Below are 19,533 nucleotides of genomic sequence, written 5' to 3'. Positions count from 1 at the left end.
AGGCCTTGCTTATCTCAGCAAAATAATGCCAAACTGAATTCTGCACATATTACAACAGCATGACTCCATAGTAGATGAGTTCATTTTAGCCTGCCTGCAGTCCAGACCTGTAACCTATTGAAAGGATTTGTTTATCATGGAACAAAAAATACAACAAAGGAGATCCTAAACTTTTAAGCAGCTGAAATCATATATTAGGCAAGATTGGGACATTTCATTTTTAAAACTCCAGAAACTCATCATGTCAGTGTTGTTAAAAGAGGTGATGCAACACAGTGGTAAATATGCCCCTGTCCCAACTTTTTTGAAATGTGTTGCTCGCATCAAATTCAAAATGAGCATACATTTTTCCATACATGTTTCAGCATCTGATGTCTTTGTTCTATTTTCAATTTCATATGGGTTTACATGATTTGCAAATGATCGCAATCCTTTTTTCCTTTCATTTTACACATCACCCCAACTTCTTTCAAAATGGGTTGTATGTAACTGTCCATCTCCCTTTAAATGTTTCTATAAGTACACCAAAAGCTACTTAAAACTTGAATCAACGTCCTTGTGTATGCACACATATTTGGTCAGTAAAGCTGACTCAGATTGAGACTTTTTGCCCAAAACATCCAGCTAACGTCAGTCTTTGAGCACAAGATAATGTAGAAAGCAAATGCATATATTAAGCTTGCAAACTGACCCATAGTCAGCTCAATAGCTCAACTCTGAATAATTAATGGAAATTGTTAACAAACTAGAGAACAAAATGCCCTAATGAGCAATAAATAGTTCACCCAACAAAGGTAAAGTATCATCTATCATGTTTACCCTTGTCACCAATCGAGTTAATTATATTAAAATACAAAAACATTAGTTAATGAGCACCACACCCAATATAGAACAGAGGCTGGTGGGAATGCAATTAGTTGGTTATGCACCAAAGTAAGAATGGAATAATAATTTTAACCTGTCAATGGTGCTGGATGGAAAGTGATATCTCGTTTTTTTTTCAGAAAAGAATGTCGGAATCATTTTGCAGGTATAATAATGCCTTTCCATCAGTAGTTATAGTTGCTGAGACAATGATATCCATAGAGACATGCCATTAGTATGGCTAAACATCACGAGGGTTCGCGCACTCTGGCAATTTATCCCCCTGTCCTCATCTGGATCCAGTTAGTTGAGTTCCGCTGTTTTTCACTATTTCGTTAAGTCAGTTTGAGACACAACATTAAACTGAGTCTCCTGTGTCAGTTTGGACTCAGACTTTGTGTTTGGGGGGCCTTTCTTGTGGTCCTGAGTCCCAGTGTTTCCAGAGGCTCCTGGGTTTCAGTGGTTTGGAGGACAGCTTTAGTGGCTTCACTGCACTGTTTGCTTTGGATCAGTCTCCCCAGAAAAACCACCCATCTGGAAGGATTATGAAACCGGTGTGAAACACAGTCTGAAGAAATGCTTTCATAAGATGAGCTATACATGAGAAAACGCTGATGAATTAAAGCCTTCTTAAAATGTTTTAAAGAAAACATTTCGACAATTTATTTGGCAATATATCTCTGAATCTGACCCCTTCCATAGTCCTCTCCTCCAGCTTTCCACTTACTGATCCACATTCAAACTACTGTGATCATAAAATTCTCAAGCCTTTAAAAATGATCAGCTCCAGGCCAGTGAGATGAATGAAAAATAGCAATGATTGGAGAATCCTCAGCCCACCAGTGGTTTCCCTTTTCCCTGCTTTGGTTACAATCCTGAGAAGAGAATGATGGGAGATTTTCCATGGCATCCTTGGAGGCAACCTCAGTGGCCATGTTTCCAAAGAGCCGGGTCACAATGTCTCTTCCCCAACTTTGGAAAAAGTGAAATATGAATTACTTGCATATGAGGGGGCGCCAAGAGCAATTAGAAGAGGAGGGTGTGGGGGGCTCTTACATAATAGCTAGAGGGAGGTTGAGAAGGAGGAGGGAAGGAAATAAGTCAAAGCTAAATTGAGACTAAACATGTCTTTTCCCACTGTATGTATACATCAGAATTCAGGTTTTCAGGCTTTGAAGATGGCGCTGCAAAGCAACATTAAAGATCTCCTTTTACACAAATTCATTGTGAAATGTTTTTCATGCTAAAACTACTGAAGAAAAAAAAAACTGTTGTCAGTGTCAACTACCTTGACTTTCTGAGCTGAGATGAAATAGTTTTAAATATGTTGAAGATTTATTTTTGCAAGTTGACTTCCAATCAATATATATCTTTTAATTTTTCTATCTATGTCTCTATGAATCTAGCTGCCTTTGTTAGAAAGTGACATCTGCATTTATAATTTCTTCACTGCCACCATAAGAGCTAATACGTGCATAATTTCCTTTTAACCTTAATCAACTGTGTTAAATTCAGAAAAGTGCAGTAGAAGTACTATGACACTATCTGATAAAATTTGCAAGAATTTTTTGTTTTAGTTGGTGTTAAACAATAAAATGAGGGAATGGTAAGCTTTTTCTGATCGTTCATTCTTTCCACATCGTCTCTGATTCTTTGAGATTTGCACTGACGTCCTTCCCATCACAGACCTGCTCTCTTTGAGAACAGGCTAGCTTTGTGTTTTGTTGTGTTGTGGAATTTGGAGCATTCACTTCAGTGATCATCACTCGTGTCCTTTCACAGGCCTGCCTGATTATCCCTGTTCACTGAAGCTCATAACGTATTTATTTTCGCTCAAAAAATGCAATATGTCTTTTCTCCCTGTGTAGGACCATTAATTGCTCCATGAGAAACCAAGGGCCATGGCGCTGATGGGGTTCCACCTCCTGCTGCTAGTCTTGTGGCTTGGCATTGGGGTAAAGCTCCATGTTGGGGGCGACCAGATGAAGCCGGTCCGGGCACCTCTGATCCCTAATCGGCCTTTTGTTGTTGTTTGGAATGCTCCTACCGAGCCGTGCCGTCTTCGATTTAAGGTGAACCTGGACCTCAGCGTTTTTGACATTGTAGCAAACCTCAATGAAACCCTGAGTGGACCAAACGTGACCATATTTTACCACAGCCATCTGGGATACTACCCATACTACTCCAACACGGGGGATCCGATTAACGGGGGCCTGCCACAGAACCAGAGCATGTCCAAACACCTGAGCAAGGCACGGGCCGACATTGACAAGCTGATCCCCCACAAGGACTTTCGAGGCCTAGGTGTCATTGACTGGGAGAACTGGAGGCCTCAGTGGGTCCGAAACTGGGGCTCCAAAGACATTTACCGCAACAAATCCAAGGAACACATACGGAAACTTCATCCAAACTGGCCAGAGAGCAAAGTAGAGAAGGAAGCAAAGGAACATTTTGAGAGGGCTGGGCAAGCTTTCATGAACTTGACCTTGGCACTGGCTGAAAGTCGCAGGCCAAATGGGCTGTGGGGGTTTTACCTGTTCCCAGATTGCTACAACTACGGCTACAAGAGACACCCACAACGCTACACCGGGGAATGCCCCAACGTTGAACATGTTCGCAATGACCATTTAATGTGGCTCTGGAAGGAAAGCACGGTCCTCTACCCATCCATCTATCTGGACTATGAGCTGAAGTCCTCCTCCCACACCGTCAAGTTTGTCCACTACAGAGTGAAGGAAGCCATGAGGATCGCGTCTATTGCCCATACGGACTTCACATTGCCTGTGTTTGTCTACTCCAGACCATTCTACGCCTATACCTTTGTAGTTCTTTCAGAGGTACGCTTTCAGCTTTTTCAACAGATTAAGCAGAAAACCGGGGGTATCTGGTAGACAAATGATAAAGGTGCATACCACATAGTACAACATCCGTGGTTTGATTCTTAGGCGGTAGGCCTTTGTTGCATGTCGTTCCCTTCTCTGCCTCAGTTTTCTTTTTTTCTTCTGTATTTACTGTCAAATAAATGCAAAAACACCAAAAAGAATCAAACACCTGAACAAAATGAAAATGCTCACAAACCCCTACAATTGGCTGCTTGGTTAAAGCTATTCTCTTTTGATGTCAACATAGTCACACATTATGGATGGTTGTAGCCCTTAAGAGCATTTTTAGATTTTGAAATAAAGGAATGGAATGAGGAATTTGGATTCCGACATGTGTCATGAGACAATATAAACTATAAAGTTATAATTTGATTCCAGTTTTCTTGGCTAAACATACCTACCGTTTGGTTTAAGAGTGACCTGGTTCACACCATTGGCGAGAGCGCTGCCTTGGGAGCATCGGGTGTTGTCCTCTGGGGATCATCAGAATACTCTCGATCACAGGTAACAGTAAAAAGGACAACCAAAAATGTATGTCGAAGGTGGTGTGTTATAATAGTGCAAACTTGGTGTTTATTTGCAAATACGCAATAGAAACAGGTTTTTTTTTGTTTTGTTTCAATAGGTTTCAATATTAAATTCAATAAAACAGACAGCTTTAATTTAATTTGAAATCAGATCAAAGAACAGCTGCAAGTTATGTTATAGCACCCCTCCCGTTTTTTTTCTTTTTTCTACAGTTTCTTTAAGTAAACATCTGATTCATGTCATGTTACAATGAAAAACTTTAAATAAAATACAATGCCTGCAAAGTAGGAAACCAATAGCTGATGGTAGGGTGTGGAAAATCCTCAACAGAGAATTAAAGCAGAGACAATCTGGTTTATGGTTAAAAACAACAACAAACAAACAAACATGAAGAGACACCACTATGATCTTTGATTGTGTGTTTTGTCGCCTTTGTCCTCCAGAGGAATTGCCTGACAGTGAAGAAGTACATTGACGGCCCTCTGGGACATTATGTAATCAACGTCACGTCGGCCGCTAAGCTGTGCAGCAAAGCACTGTGCAAGAAAAATGGGAGGTGTGTCCGCAAGAGCCTGGACTCAGGGGCTTACCTGCATCTCAACCCACGCTTCTTCCACATCCACCGCAACACCGCACCACGGGGACCGCACTTCCACGTCAGTGGTCACCTCAACCACCATGATATCCTGGACATGAAGCACAAGTTCACCTGTCAGTGCTACCAGGGCTGGACAGGAGTTTACTGTGAGATGCCTCAGGCTCTGCCCCTTTCCTCTCCTCCTCCCCCATCCCAGCCGGTCTTTCCACAGCCTCACCCCTGGGGGAACAGCCTGCTGGGAAATATCTTCCTCCTTCTAACGCTCCATTTCTCCTGTTTGTGCATCATCATGTTCCTGGCACTCTGTCTGATTATCAAGTGTCTCATACTTTAAATACCAAGATTAATTTTAGGACAAGAGGGCTGCTGTTAGTGTTAGCCAGACCTGAAGTGTGATGTGCTACGGTTCCTCTAATGTCTACTCGTTGAAGAAAACTGACTGTATTGAAATTAAAAGAAAAACCTCCAATGTCGCCCTATGAATGTATAGTTCCCATTCTGATAATAATGTCTTACTGGCAAACTTGAGACGTTTTTTTTTTTTTTTTTTTTTACCACAAAATTGTTCTTAATATAGAACAACCACAAAGGGTTCCTCACAAATGTTTGTAGCTAAGGTTACTAAAGATAGATTTACAAAGGCACGAAAGTTGTAACGTCATGTTTTTGACTAAATACACTGTGCAAGATATGTTTTAGAAGTTTGTGGTTTGACATGTCTACAATTTTTTTGCTCCAGTAAAACTACGGGATGACTTGAGGTGGTCCTGTATAACAATTCTGATGGAATTTATGGTAATAGTAGCAAACTTCAAATTAGCCAATGCATTTGGTGTTTAACAATCTAAATACAGTATCACCATACAAATGCTTAAGAATTTATATTTTACTCTCATCTTTCGGTGTTTTCAGGCTTTCTGCTTTTTGGCTTCTTTCTTGCTACTGCAGTTGATTGTGCCTTTGCGTTTTACTGTTTAAATTCTTAGCAAGAAGCTACAGAAATTATGGGAAAATGAGAGACTTCCTGTATCACATTGTCAGTCTCCGAGGGTGTTCAACTTGGCCATCAGCACCCCTCCTGGGTGATCGGATCACAAGTGGTCAGCTAAAGGGACAACAAATGTTTACCCAGTGTGAACGCACCCTGTAGATATCCAAGATGATCTGCTTCGCCTACGTCCTCTGACCAAGCAGAAGAAATACTGAAGGCAGCTCTTGGTGCCGCATTCCTTTGTTTGTATCTGACCCGGTACTCAATGTGTCACTGTCCGGTTACTGCAGGCAATAGCACTGGAAGATTTTTCTTCCACTCAAACAGTTCTTAACCCTCCCGTTGTCCTCGGGTCAAAATGACCCGCAGCTGTGTTCAACCAACTTCTATTTTATTTCTATATTTTTATGTTTTTTTTTTATCATTGGTGATCATTCTTTAAAGAAACCCTCACAGCCTCCTTGTCACCAATGATGCCAAAAAATATGAAAATAAAATAGAACTTGGTTGAAAACAGCTGCGGGTCATTTTGACACAAGGACAACGGGAGGGTTAAACCTGAAGATCTTGGCGTGCTCTTCGGTAAAACAATTCTATGATTCTGCTGAGAGCAGTAGAACTACATACATACATACATACTACAGTAAGCAGAAGAGACTTACTTGCAAACGTGCAGCTATAAAGCAACTGTTTAGTGATGAAAAACACCAGTGCTATGCTTATTTTCACTAAAGCCTCCTCTGGGTTTACCTTTTTTTTCTTTTAGTTTATCTTGTCTTGTCTAATTTCTGACATGTTGGATAAGTAAACTATTCCACAGCTGTGATCAGACCCACAGCTGTGGAATAGTTCATTTATCCACCGCAGTGCAGAGCCCAACCCTCTCAAAACCACTGGAATAATTAAATAATCAGAGCCTGACAAATTAGGGCCTCATGCTTGAGGTTGTGAATTGCAACTCACTGAAGTAATTTCTGACAAGTACAAACATGGAATACGTCATACATTTCCAATAGACGGTAAATTGTAATGAAGCTCCAGAGAAAGATGTTTCATTTTGTTAAATGCGTCTTCTCCCGATTCTGCCTGCATTCTTGTGCTTATTTACTTACATATTTACGTGATGTTTGTGTTCATTTGCATATAGATTCATTACACAGGATGCGTAATGACATGTGTGAACAGGCTCTGTGACATGTGTGACCATGTCATTTGGAAAGTTGTACTTTGTGGGAAAAGTCTAATTTCAGGTAGACTTTCGGAAGGCAAAATATTTTATTAGCAGAAACACAGTTGGATTAAAGAAAAAAAAACATATAATTTTCTTCATTACAAGCTATTTTGCCATCTGCTTATGATTTCTAAAGTTTAATTTTCTTTAAGAATTTCCTAAAAATAGACTGTAGTCTAATGTACACTGTAAAAATAAAGGTCTTTGGCAACCAGCAGGAAGTTTTAGCTTGTTGCAAACTCATCACAAAAAAAAGAAACTAAGAGAAGAACAACAAACTTAATTGGAGATAATGTTCTCAAGCTGGAAAAATAAACTAAATACTAGTCTTCCTTAGACCTAAACAAACCTCATAAAACAATCAGTAAATCAAAACGTTCTCTCGATGACACTTCACTCAGTTTACAGTCAAAATTGTTTAATTGGGGATAATAACTGTGATGAGGCTGACATCACAGCCAGCACTTGTCAGCCTGCTGAGTGAAACCGCAGTCAGTCAAATAAGTCACAGCGAGCTGTGGCGGGACGGGTCACATGACCAAACAGTTTAACAATAGTCCTAGTTTGTCTCATGGGAAAGGGAGGGATGGCTGGTTGTCAAACGCTGTTTTGGTAATGGCAGGGGGGAGAAGTTTTCGGATGCAATGACTGCCTCATGATTCATCTCTGTTAAAAAAAAAAACACCTGTCAAAACATTGTAGAGTGTGGATTATAGAGGTGTTGAAGTCAGATAATTATAAATGAAGGGCTTTGCCAACCAACTTCAACAGCAGCTTCAGAGTGATTCATCTGCTACTGTTTGAGGGTCCAGAGCTACATGGTAATGTTTTAACTGATGCAACAAACTTATTTTAATATGCTTATTGTATGTTTGTATGTTTACCCGTGGATATTACTAAGCAAAGTAGGTGTTGGAGGGAGGATTTTTCATAAACCAAACCATTTTGTAATTTGTAACCTAATTTTACAAGATCAAGTCCCACAATTTAAAGGAACAGTTGAATATTTTGGGACATAAGCACATTCTCTATCTGTCAAAAAGCAAGCTGTTTGTGGATTAATATCTATCCTGTGTCTGTGTGTTAAGTACAGAGCAAGAGTAAAAAAAAAACAACACTGTTTGTGGGGCGCTACATACTGAAACTTTATATATGACCTTTATTTAACCAGGTAAAATCAATTGAGAACCAATTCTCATTTACAATGATGACCTGACAAACAACAGTATATCTATTCAGATGCATTTTGTGCAGTATCTGCATGTATAGAGATGAAATTAATACTTGTAATGGAACAAAAACCTGGAAAACCCACTGTGACAACAAGGTTTCAGGAAGCTGCACAGTCACTCAAAACAGTTCCTGCACCTTTATTCCATTTTCCACATGACCACCTATACCTTGAGCTCTATGGATAAGAGACACTAGAGACAATTCCCAAATACAATTAGTGCCTGTTTTTATAACCAGATCCAAGTGAGAGCTGAAAATCTCTGAAGTTGTATGTTCGAGATCATCTTATAACAATAAATCAGTGACACTGACGTTACTGGATCTGTTCTAAAAACAATAAACATTCTTCCAAATGGGATGCAACAGAGATAAAGCATAAAAATCTTAGTTATAGTTGTACTAGGTGGCCTGTTCAGTGAATGCACAATGCTTAGCAACTTTCTTAATGGAGTCAGGTTGTATTTTTACAATAGGTTGTTCAGGGACCTCCTACGTTACTTTGTAATGCATTACTCCCAACATAAATAAGATCCCTATTATATGCACCCAGTGAAGAGAGCAGATTTCTTTTGATAGTATTAGCATTTGCTACGAGATGAAGTATTAGTTAGACTTTATATCAGGAGAGAAAAAAACTGGATTGGTGCATCCATCATAGACACATTGGAGCCCAGGAGCAGTTAGAGGATATTAAGGCCTTGCGGAAGTGCATTTCAGTACTGATAATGAGGAAGGGAATAGCGTCTCCTTTTCAAATATGGAAAAAACTGCATTATAAATGGTAAAATCAGGGTGTCACAAACATTGTAAAAAAAAAAAACATCATTAGTTTAATCATAACAACGTGTTGGATTAGTGCAACAGACTATTTGAAGTATTTTGCATTGTGGTCCAACATGAGGATGGTGTTAAAACCCATTCAGCTTTGTGGCCATAGTTTTTTGGCTTTGCGCAGTTGATAAAATTTGTAAAATCCACCTTCCTTTGCGGCTACACTGGCATAAAAAATATAAAGTTTAGAATTACATGACTGTTTTTGTCGAGATGAACTTTAAACTGTGGGAATATACATGCTGCTGCTGGGACAAGACATTTCCACAACTTATTTTATAAGACAATTGTGTTTTGCAACCTCATCAACTGTAACTATGGCAGGGTTGCATGTGCATCATTGCAAAGGCAACAGGGATCATTTGCGCTTCTGCTTCCAAAATGATTTCTGCATTATAAAAAGTTTAAAAAGTCCTGGTAGATATACATGCACAAGTGAAATGAGGGTTACTGCTTTCTGGTTTTGTTTGTTGTAACTATGATGTGAACCATTCGACCAATCATGATGGACATTCATGGGTGACAGCCTTTAGCGCCCCACCCATTTCCGTCCCTCCGTCCATATGTACGTACGTCCTATTCCCTTGGCGAGGCTGTGACATTTATGACAGTTACTGAATTGGAGACATAATAATTGACAAAAAATTCTGGTAATTGTATAGCTCGTTTGTGCTGTCAGGGTTGAAGTTGTGCGTGAACCATCTATGTTTTAGAATGTTTAAGCTTCTTTGCAGCAGCATCTATATGGGTTTGGAGGGATATGTATGTAAACTACAACTTGAATGATGAGCTGAGGCATACAGTCGCCAGGCAGTAATTCTAGTTTATATGATTAACTTAATTGGAAGGTTGCATCAAAACATCTTGTTTAAATTATTTATGTAAATGGGATGAAATACATCAACACCCACCAACATGTCTGTGGGATTTCAGACAGGTCTGTCCGTGTGCGCTCTCACCCACTGAAGCAACAGAAATAGTCATCACATAGACCTAATTTGACCTTAGAAAATTACACTGAAATTGCACTGCACTGCACATCTTTACCGACACGCGCCTTCTTCCGCCATTCCACCCATCTATTCACAGCCAAGTTCATGCTGAACCACAAAAATATAAACTTTATTTGTAGTGGAAAAGTGCTAATAGTCCCCTGTCCTGTTGGGGTTTTTGTTTTTGTTTTTTCACATCTTTATCAATGGTCTAAGAATACATCAAAAATAATAACAAAAAAAAGCCACTTGCACTGTACCAAAATACACTTAGACCAGCCCTGGATGTCTAAACTATATTTCATGGCCTTCACAACTCCTCATGAGTGCATGTGACTCAAGCAGAGCTGAAGCTGACTCGGCCAAATTATTCTGTCAGTTTGCCTCTGTTGGTGTTATTATGGGATTATGATGCTTTGACAACCATGGAAGTAAACAGACTCAGCAGCTGTCTTTTTCTTCTTCATCTTCTAAACACAAACATAAGAATGTGACGTTGTCAATCAAAGTTAGTTCAGAAAACACTATGAAGACAGGTTTTGCAAAGTTTGTTTCCTTCAACATTACATGACATTTAGATACTTTCTAAAACACTGTATCATATCTATGCACTGGATTGCATCGGAAAATATACTCAGGGCTCATCGTTCAATAGGTCTTAAATACACAGACACCAAACACCTGTAATTTTAAAAACCTCAGACCTCAGTTAGCTCCTGCTTTTTGACTAACAACCATAATCAGCTTTAGTTAGTATCAGCAGTCTTTCTACAAATTCAGTTTGTCTGCAGGTGAAGCTGGCAGAGACTAAACATGAGTCTCTTCTCAAACTGACAGTGACAGTGTTACACTGTGTAAGAAGTCAAACCAAGTCAACCCAAGTCTTAAAGTAAACTAATGAAAACTTCCGAAAGAATGAGCAGAATCTGAGTTCATAGTGTGCAGCTTCAAATGGCTGTATATCGTCTTTCTACTGCCTCCCCTTCAGTTTCATCTTCCACTGCAGATTACAGGCAGGGTGGCACGGCAGCTAAACATTTACATCCTTCGTACACAAACAGTTAACAAGGTCTAAACAGCTACAACTGATGATCCAGATGAATACAAATATCTCACCTCCCAAACTAATTCAGATGGGGGGGGAAAACAAAAAACATCTAGACTGTCTCAACTTCTGACTATCTGGCCGTAAAGATGACAACTAACCTCTTGGAAAACACATAATTTTGTCCTTTCAAAATGAAAGTGTGTATCAGAGAACAGAAGGGCCCAACAGCTGTTTCTGGAAAACGTGAACTCACATGATTGCAGGTTTGAATCTTGAATGAAGAAGAGGACATTCTAAGCTACTGCTGAAGTGCAGGAGACATGAAATGAAAGTTTTGCTGAAATCTGAAACGCTTAACACAAAAACAAAGGAGAAAAACCCAAATAGAGAAAGCTGTGTCTACATAGGAGGGGATCAGGAATGTGGTCTTCATTGGTTCCACTTTCTTTTGAGAAACTGACACCAGACTGGACCAAACACATAAAGAGCAACCTGAACATAGATGTTTCACATCAGCAATTTCTTTGAAAAGGTATGAAAGATTGTTGTTTCGTAGAGAAAGTGCTATACTGAATGAGCCCAGTATTCGTCCACTGTAAAACATTTTTACACTTTTTGAAATTAACAAAGAGTTCTGATGGCAATAGTAGCTATTGATATTATATTTAGCTAACTGTGCTTGCTTGGTCGTATGACATTTCTTCAAAAAAGTAAGCTGAAGTTTGTGTCTCATCAGTGTTTTCCAATGAAGACAGCTTGCATCTTAAGTGATGCGGGGAAGCAGCAGCACAAGAAGACAAGCAGCTGCCAGCTTGAGTCGCCTCACAGATGTGAATACAGACAAGTCCTGAAGATGTGAACCTTTCCCACTAGGACCTCCCATGTTGTGAAAGAGGCTTCATGAAACCCTGTCCTGTCCAGTTGTATCAGGTAATTTAGGATCCACATGAAGTTTTACTTTTTAGTTTTTAACCATTTTTAAAAAAAATTGACAACAACAATCTAACCACAAGGATTATCAGTTGTATCAGTTTTATATTCACAAACTATCGTATCTCAGCACTAGGAATCTTCCAAGAATTTTCTGTCAAGACCCTTTCTGCTTCTTGGAGCAACTTTTACTAACGAACCATTAGACCCAGACACAAGTGATAGATAGAGTTTCTATTCCCTTTAGGGCAGTGGAATACGAGGCAGACGATTCTGAGCCTTCAAGTACAGAAAACTACAGTAGACAGGACAGGAAGTCCTCTGATAAAAACTGCTCTTTATCCTGTTGGGGTTCCTACAGTCACATCTATTTGACCTATTTCTGGTCTACACGTTTGGGTGTGAGATTTGTGCTGAAGGAAAATAGTTGGTAGTATCAGCAGTGTTCTGCTTTTGTAACTTGGAGCAACTTTTTTTGGATGAGAATAAGTAAAAGAAACTTAACAAGTCTTATGCACAAGGTCAGCCGCTCATTTATATGCTTTATCCCCATTTTAATCTTCATTTCCTTATAACCTGAAGGGTTTTCTGAGCTGTCCTCATCACAAGAGGGCTGTAAACTCTTATTAACAACAACCGTCTTGTGAAGGAAAATAATGCTCCTCGTCTGGTCATGAGTTAAAAGATTGGAGAAAGGTGAGAAGGTCTGATGGTGGTGCTAGAGAAGAAGTTATGGTCACTAATCATTAGGTGGGGAAGATACATATCCACAGAAAATTCAAATGGTTCTTAATCGTGTTTTTATATATATATATATATATATATATAAAAACAAACATTTATTCAACGTGACTAAAATAGATGAAGAACAATCACAGCGTTTTAAGAAAAGAATCGGCTCATCAGAGTGTGTAGAAGCCGTCTCTTCCAGTAAAAGCATCAACATGGCTTCTGTTCAAGCAGCCTGGCGTCAGTCTGTTGATTCTGAATCCTGTGGTCCTCTCAGATCCCGATCCCACATCAACACAACAGCTCCGTGGAGGTTCTCGAGGGCCATAAAATGCAGCGTTAGGCTGGTGGGCAAAAAATGGCATCAGAAACAATAATAGGACTGCCGAGGAAAACTGGCAACTCTGCAATGAAACACATTCACTGATATGTTTTAAGGAAACCACGAGAATGTATAAGAGTGTTAGATCTCTGGACTCACCAGATCTGTTTAATTTGTGTCAATAAGTGCAGCAGACTGTGTTTCAGCTCCTGGGAACTAAAGGTCAAAGCCTTTCTTACCGCAATGTTTTGTCAACTTCCTTCTGTGTGAAGGTCTGATAAAAAGATCAGAGAGCCGAGAGAAGAGATATGAACATGTTCATTTAAACAGGAAATGATAATTCTGCTTTTCTGTAAACTTGGTTACATAATAATGGCAGTGTATATTGATCTGACGATTCAACTTGCAACAATGGATTCTTTTAGGCCACTTGGAGGCAGCAGAAACAAAAGACTTTTTTCTTTTTTTTTTACACATCCCACAATAACAGCAACATTAACTTTCATTTGTCTTTGTGTGTGTGTCTGTGTGTCTATGCTACAGGGGAAGTGCCAAAAGAGGCCGTACCTATGTCGAAACCTGCCAATGATTAAGCCACTGATGGACCAGTGGTGGAAAATGCAGTATGAACCCAGTTTTATATGGATAATACATACACGTTTTGCTATGTACTATTGGACGCACTAGTGATAATGATTCTCAGATACATTTTAAAGTGTTCCAATTCCATCAGTCTGCTGTACATTATCTCATAATTATGAGCTCCTATTTTCTCTCACGTGTCTACAGTGTCACTTACTGTATGCACGTACTAGGGTGGGATTAGGACTCTTCAGAGAATACTCTACTTTTCAAGATTTCTTCAGTATCAAAGTGACGGTTGTAGCAAAAGCAAAAAGAACTGTTAATACGGTAGCTGATTCAACATACTCTATTTTTCAAAGTGTAAACAATATGGGTGAACCTTATGATCATGATATAGCATGTCAGAATTACTCTCTCTTATTTTATTTTGTAAATGTTATGCACTTCCACACACAGCAGTGAACATCGCCTCTCAATGATCAATCTGAAGTAAATGGGTACAACTTGGCTGTAAGGCAGTTGTGGGCCTAATAGCTACAAGATGAGCTGAAACTCACTGTTGAGCTTTGTACAGGGAATCACAGGGAAGCTGAAGCTTCATCAATATGTAAAAATGTTTTATTACAGCTAATTAAAGCACATTAGAGGCTATCAACTACAGCTCAGGAACAAAATCTGATAGGTTCCAGTTGTTTAAACAAAAAAGAGCCAACGGCGGCATGGAAAGAAAAAAAAAATCTAAAAAGTGGATAAAAAGCATAACATGTTCTGCAGGATTAAATATTTGGAGTTTAGGGGTTAAAACATGCAAAACTAATAAAAGGAAATTATTTCAACTGGGTGTCAGAGGGAACCAACAGCGTAAACAGCCAATATGGTGCAGGGATGATGGCCTTTATCTCCAGCAAGCACAAAAATCACTTTTCAGTTTCTGAACTTTTGCGAATAAATGTAATTTCTGTCAGCCTGCATCAGCAGGCGCCGTGCACGTTTTACAGATGAAAATCAGCTTTTTTTTTTTTTTTTTTTTTTTTTTTTTCCCTGAGCCCCCCCCCCCCATATCATGTAGTAAGTATTGAATGCAGGCTGACCCTGACCCATCTCTTCCTCTCCGAGCAACCCGATGCCTCATTACAGCTGAAGCCATTAAAGCGGGCTGGAGGATCCACGCTGTCTGAGCCCAGACCTTTTCATAACACAGTCCATATGTTCATGAGGAGCCTCCGACCGCCACAGCTGGCCGATGCTGAGGTTTCCGTGCAGGGGTGAGTGAGTGAGTGGGTGAGGGTTGGGGGTCGGGGGGTAGGAGGGCTGTATGAGTTCAGGGTGGGCCTTTCATCTGCAGAGGTAGTGGAAATGAATCTGCAGTCAGGATCACAATGCCAGGCTGGAGGAATCCAAATACACATCCCACTACCACCGACACCCCCCCCCCCCCCCCCCCCCCCCATCCACCCATTGTGGGAATGTGGCTTCCTTCACACACACACACACACACACACACACACAGGCTGGAGGAATCCAAATACACATCCCACTACCACCGACCCCCCCCTCTATCCACCCATTGTGGGAATGTGGCTTCCTACACACACACACACACACACACACACACACACACACACACACACACACACACACTGAAGTGGGGGTTAAGGTACAATGAAATCAGCCTGTAGGTTTTTCTTTTTTCCATTTATCTTTACATGCACGAAGGCTATGTGTGCGTAATTCAGTAGATCTAATAGAGTCAGTAGGGACTCTAATTGAACGTATTTTGACGTGTGATTAAAATGAATACACATTTGGTAAACTCACAGTTGGTTGCTCCTGGAGCTGAAAGGCAGAAGATAGTTCCCTTAAGGTTAAAGCTCAGTTAGACAGCAAAAGCAAATCGAAAACAGTTTCCAGTAGAAACAGGAGTTCTTTGGACCTTCACAGAAATTATGAATGTGCCAGATTTCCTTTCCAAAACTACAAATTCTCTCAAAAAGGGACGACAAGACAGGAATATTCTTGACATTTTTGGAAAAATAAGACATTTTTGCATGTTGAGAATATTTTTCTTGACAAATCTATAAAACTTTGCTTTTTAATCTCCAATGCTAGAGACTGTTTCTGTCTCACCTCTGAATCATATAGGGCCAAAAGGGAGACCCATCGAAACACCTACTCCCCAAAAGTATTTGATATGTGGAGGAAAATAGATAAAGAAATGCAGGTATGTAGTCATATTCATGATATTGTAACACTTTTTCACATTATCACCACACATTAACTTGTTGCAGAAAGAACAAGTTGCAATACAGCCAACATGGATATTCCAGATATCCTTATCATTTTTTAATCCTACGGACCCTCTTGAAAAACAATGAAGTTGCCCTTTAACATTACAAAATCAAAATGATGGCACCAACCCCGTGTGGTTTTGCGTGTCAAACCAAAATTTTGTTGACCTCATCGTTTGTCCAATTTGACATCTTAAAAATATTTGTTGTTCCTGAACTTTTTGGCTCCTTTGGCTCTTTTAATGGAAAACAGACTTTTTATTCAGGGAAACTTTCCCTGGTTTTCGTAAACTAAACACACCGCTTGGTTTAAAGAGATGTTATTGAAAAGTGAAGCTGAGCTGCTGCTGCTGAGCATCGGAAAACACACACAACCAAACACAGATGACTTCACCAAACAATGGGGCTCAGATTTTTATTCAACCTTGAACTGCTCTCTTACGTTCCTCATACACGGAATTGCAGTGCATATAATTATGACTTACGATCGGTCCCGACTGATGGCCCATCCCGCTGTTTGCCAAAACGTCCTGAGGAAAAGCGCCAACCTGGCTGTTCTTGCACTGAAACACACATTGTGTTTGTTTATGCTTTTGCTTAGACAAAGTGAAAGATGAGTTCTATAGGAGCAATTAAAAGAAAATTGTACCTGATGAGCTCAGAGAGAAGATCTGAAGGAGGCACAAATCACTGATTATCCAAAGGAGGAAAAAAATAGCTCAGTCACCAGTTGCGGGTGATTTAAAGGAAACAAACAAACACACACACGCACAAGTTCTGATGCCATATCTCCAAGAAACACTGGTGTTTTAGTTCAACTTTTTTTTCTCTCTGATCTCTTTTAAATCACACAAGAAGATGAATATCAGTTTCATCTTTGTGCATTCGGAGCAAAGACAGTTCTCTCGAAAACAAACACTGTAAACTGATCTGAAGAAACTCACACGAGCCCTAAAAGTTACTGGAACTTTGGCTGTCAGTGTCTGTATTGATATCAAAATTCTTTGGGCTTGTTTCATTCATACTAACTTCAATTTATTTAGCAGTTTTTACATTATTTTAGTTTCTATTTGTAGTGCGCAAATTCAATTAACTTTTGTACAGTCAACATGTTTATCTTCAGTTTAGTTTAGCATCTCTGGAGTTACCACTGCTGCGTGTTGTTTGCTGGAAGACATTTCGCAAGGCTTGAGTAAAAATGAACCTCTTAAATACAGGAAGTGGCCAATCAAACTCTATCAAAAGCCTGCTGCACCATGAGAGCATCAAATATTTCCTTTTTTGGGGGTAAATAACATTTTTGTAAGAAAATACCTGTGACTCCTCTTGCCTGTCAGCTCGGTCCTTTACAGTCTTTAAGGCACATTGGTATCATGTATCCACTCCTCTAAATGGCTGACTCTTTTCTGAGGGATGCATGTCAAGGCCAACCACAAGATGTCTTCTGTCTTGTGGTTTGTCAGCTCCGTGACAGAATGACCACTCGGTATTTTTCATCACTATTAAATGTGGGACAGTTGTTCTGTGCTGAGTGTGAACAAATGACAGGAGCATGAGTTTGTGACATCACAAGTCCAAACTGCACAGTTGCCGAATATGAGCGACGTCACTTTCACAGCAGTTGTGCAGCACCAGAACCAGCTATATAATTACAAAAGAAAGACATGGAAATCTGAATCTATACAGCAAGGGACAAGAAGTAACATCAGAAAGTTTTAACTGAGTCAGTTTTTTTCAGTAATGATATATTTCTCCACGATGTCACATGAAATCCCATTTAAACACATGTTGTATTTCTTCCAACAGATGCAAATCTCTTTAAATGCTCTTTATTTGGATGACATATTTGCTTTGGAAACAAAGAGTTAAAAAGGGAAAATCCACGTGTATATTTAACAGAGGGACTCACAGGGATTGAGTTCACAGCAACTTTTGTCTTCTACTTGTAAATATGTGTGGGTAACCACTGGAATTTCAGCTTGGGCTGGGTAAAAGTGCCGGGTCCACATGTAGTGCCATTTAATTAGCGCAGTGACACTCCGCTGCACAGAGGAGCGATTATATAAATTAAAACATATATAAAGATGAATATTCTGGTTAAATGTCTTGTGCCACTTTTGAGACCTCCTTGATTTCCTGTTCCCTGCTGCTGCGTTGATTTTCTCAGGGTTGTTGGGTTTGTGTGGACTTGCCAGCAGACTGGCGGGTACAGTTTCCCATTTCCCATTTGACTGTTCAGCAAAATTAAAAGCATGGTGCTAAAGTCCACCAAACTGTGCCAAAAATTCAGAATCTTTGGTATATTTCAGGATAACTCATGAATAAATCTCACTAGTAAACTGTAAACCCAGGCCTCTGAGCTCAAACTGACAGAGGTGATAGGTAAATTGGTGATTCTGGGATTAGGCCAGAGCCTCCCACCATGTGCATAGACAATGGGTGCATTGTTATGTCATTCCTTGCATTCTACGACTGTAAGTCGCATACTATGTCTTTTTACTTTTAGTACATACTGCAGCTAACCTTAAAAAATATGTAGTTTTGCATGTAGTATGTATACAATTGGGACATATTACTTCATCATAAAAACGCATCTTGAACTTTGATCCTCTTCGTCATATCCGTCCCAATTCGTACAGTGAAATTTGCTGTAAAAAGAAAAAAAATGCAATTTGGAATGAGTACGCTTCCTTTTTATGCCTCTTCTTCTTCTTCTCCTCCTGGTGGAGAATTAGCGCCACTAAATGTCTCAGCAGCTCAGTTGACGTGACACATCTTCCGCTGCACAGAAGATGTGCAAGAGCACACAAGAGCTTGAATAGGATGCTGGCCTGCATACTCATTGTAAACAATGAGTCTTCCAGACAAACAAGAGTTAGTTATGGAGTTCCACAAGGCTCAGTGTTAGGCCCAATACTTGTTACTTTGTACATTGATACATGCTTCCATTAGGAGATGTCATCAGGAAGCACTGCATAAACTTCCATTGTTGCAGATTACACTCAGCTATATCTTTCTATAAAACCAGATAAAACTAATCAGTTAGTAAAACTTGAAGCCTGTCTAAAAGACATAAAGACCTGAATGACCAAAAACTTCCTGCTTCTAAATTCAGACAAAATGGAAGTTATTGTACTTGGTCCTAAACACCTCAGAAACTCTTTCTGTAATCACTTAGTTACTCTAGATGATGTTGTCTTGGCCTCCAGCAAAACTGTGAGGAACCTCAGAGTCATCTTTGATGAGGATTTGTCCTTTACACAACATATAAAGCAAATCTCCAGAACTGCCTTCTTCCATCTACGTAATATTAACAAAGTCAGGAAAATCCTTCCTCAGCGTGACGCAGAAAAATCATTCATGCGTTTGTTATTTCTAAGCTAGATTATTGTAATTCCTTGTTGTTAGGATGTTCAAATTACTCATTAAAAACTCTGCAGCTGATCCAAAATGCTGCAGCAAGAGTACTGACGGGATTTAG

At 39.7% G+C, this 19,533-nt stretch overlaps 1 protein-coding gene across 1 annotated transcript; it reads left to right on the top strand.

Annotated features, from left to right (window-relative positions):
- The first annotated feature begins 2,765 nt into the window (after window positions 1-2,765).
- hyal6 (hyaluronoglucosaminidase 6) lies at window positions 2,766-5,206 on the top strand. The gene is made up of 3 exons (XM_069162870.1): window positions 2,766-3,701; window positions 4,161-4,250; window positions 4,718-5,206. Exons 1-3 carry the CDS (start codon window positions 2,766-2,768, stop codon window positions 5,204-5,206), a joined length of 1,515 nt encoding a protein of 504 aa, XP_069018971.1.
- Window positions 5,207-19,533: the final 14,327 nt, after the last annotated feature.

The sequence above is a fragment of the Embiotoca jacksoni genome, unplaced genomic scaffold (genome assembly GCF_022577435.1).
Source record: "Embiotoca jacksoni isolate LCO1_2020_lvr unplaced genomic scaffold, fEmbJac1.0.p SCAF_3, whole genome shotgun sequence".
NCBI classification, from domain to species: Eukaryota; Metazoa; Chordata; class Actinopteri; family Embiotocidae; genus Embiotoca; species Embiotoca jacksoni.
This window is presented reverse-complemented; position numbering and strand designations above follow the sequence as displayed.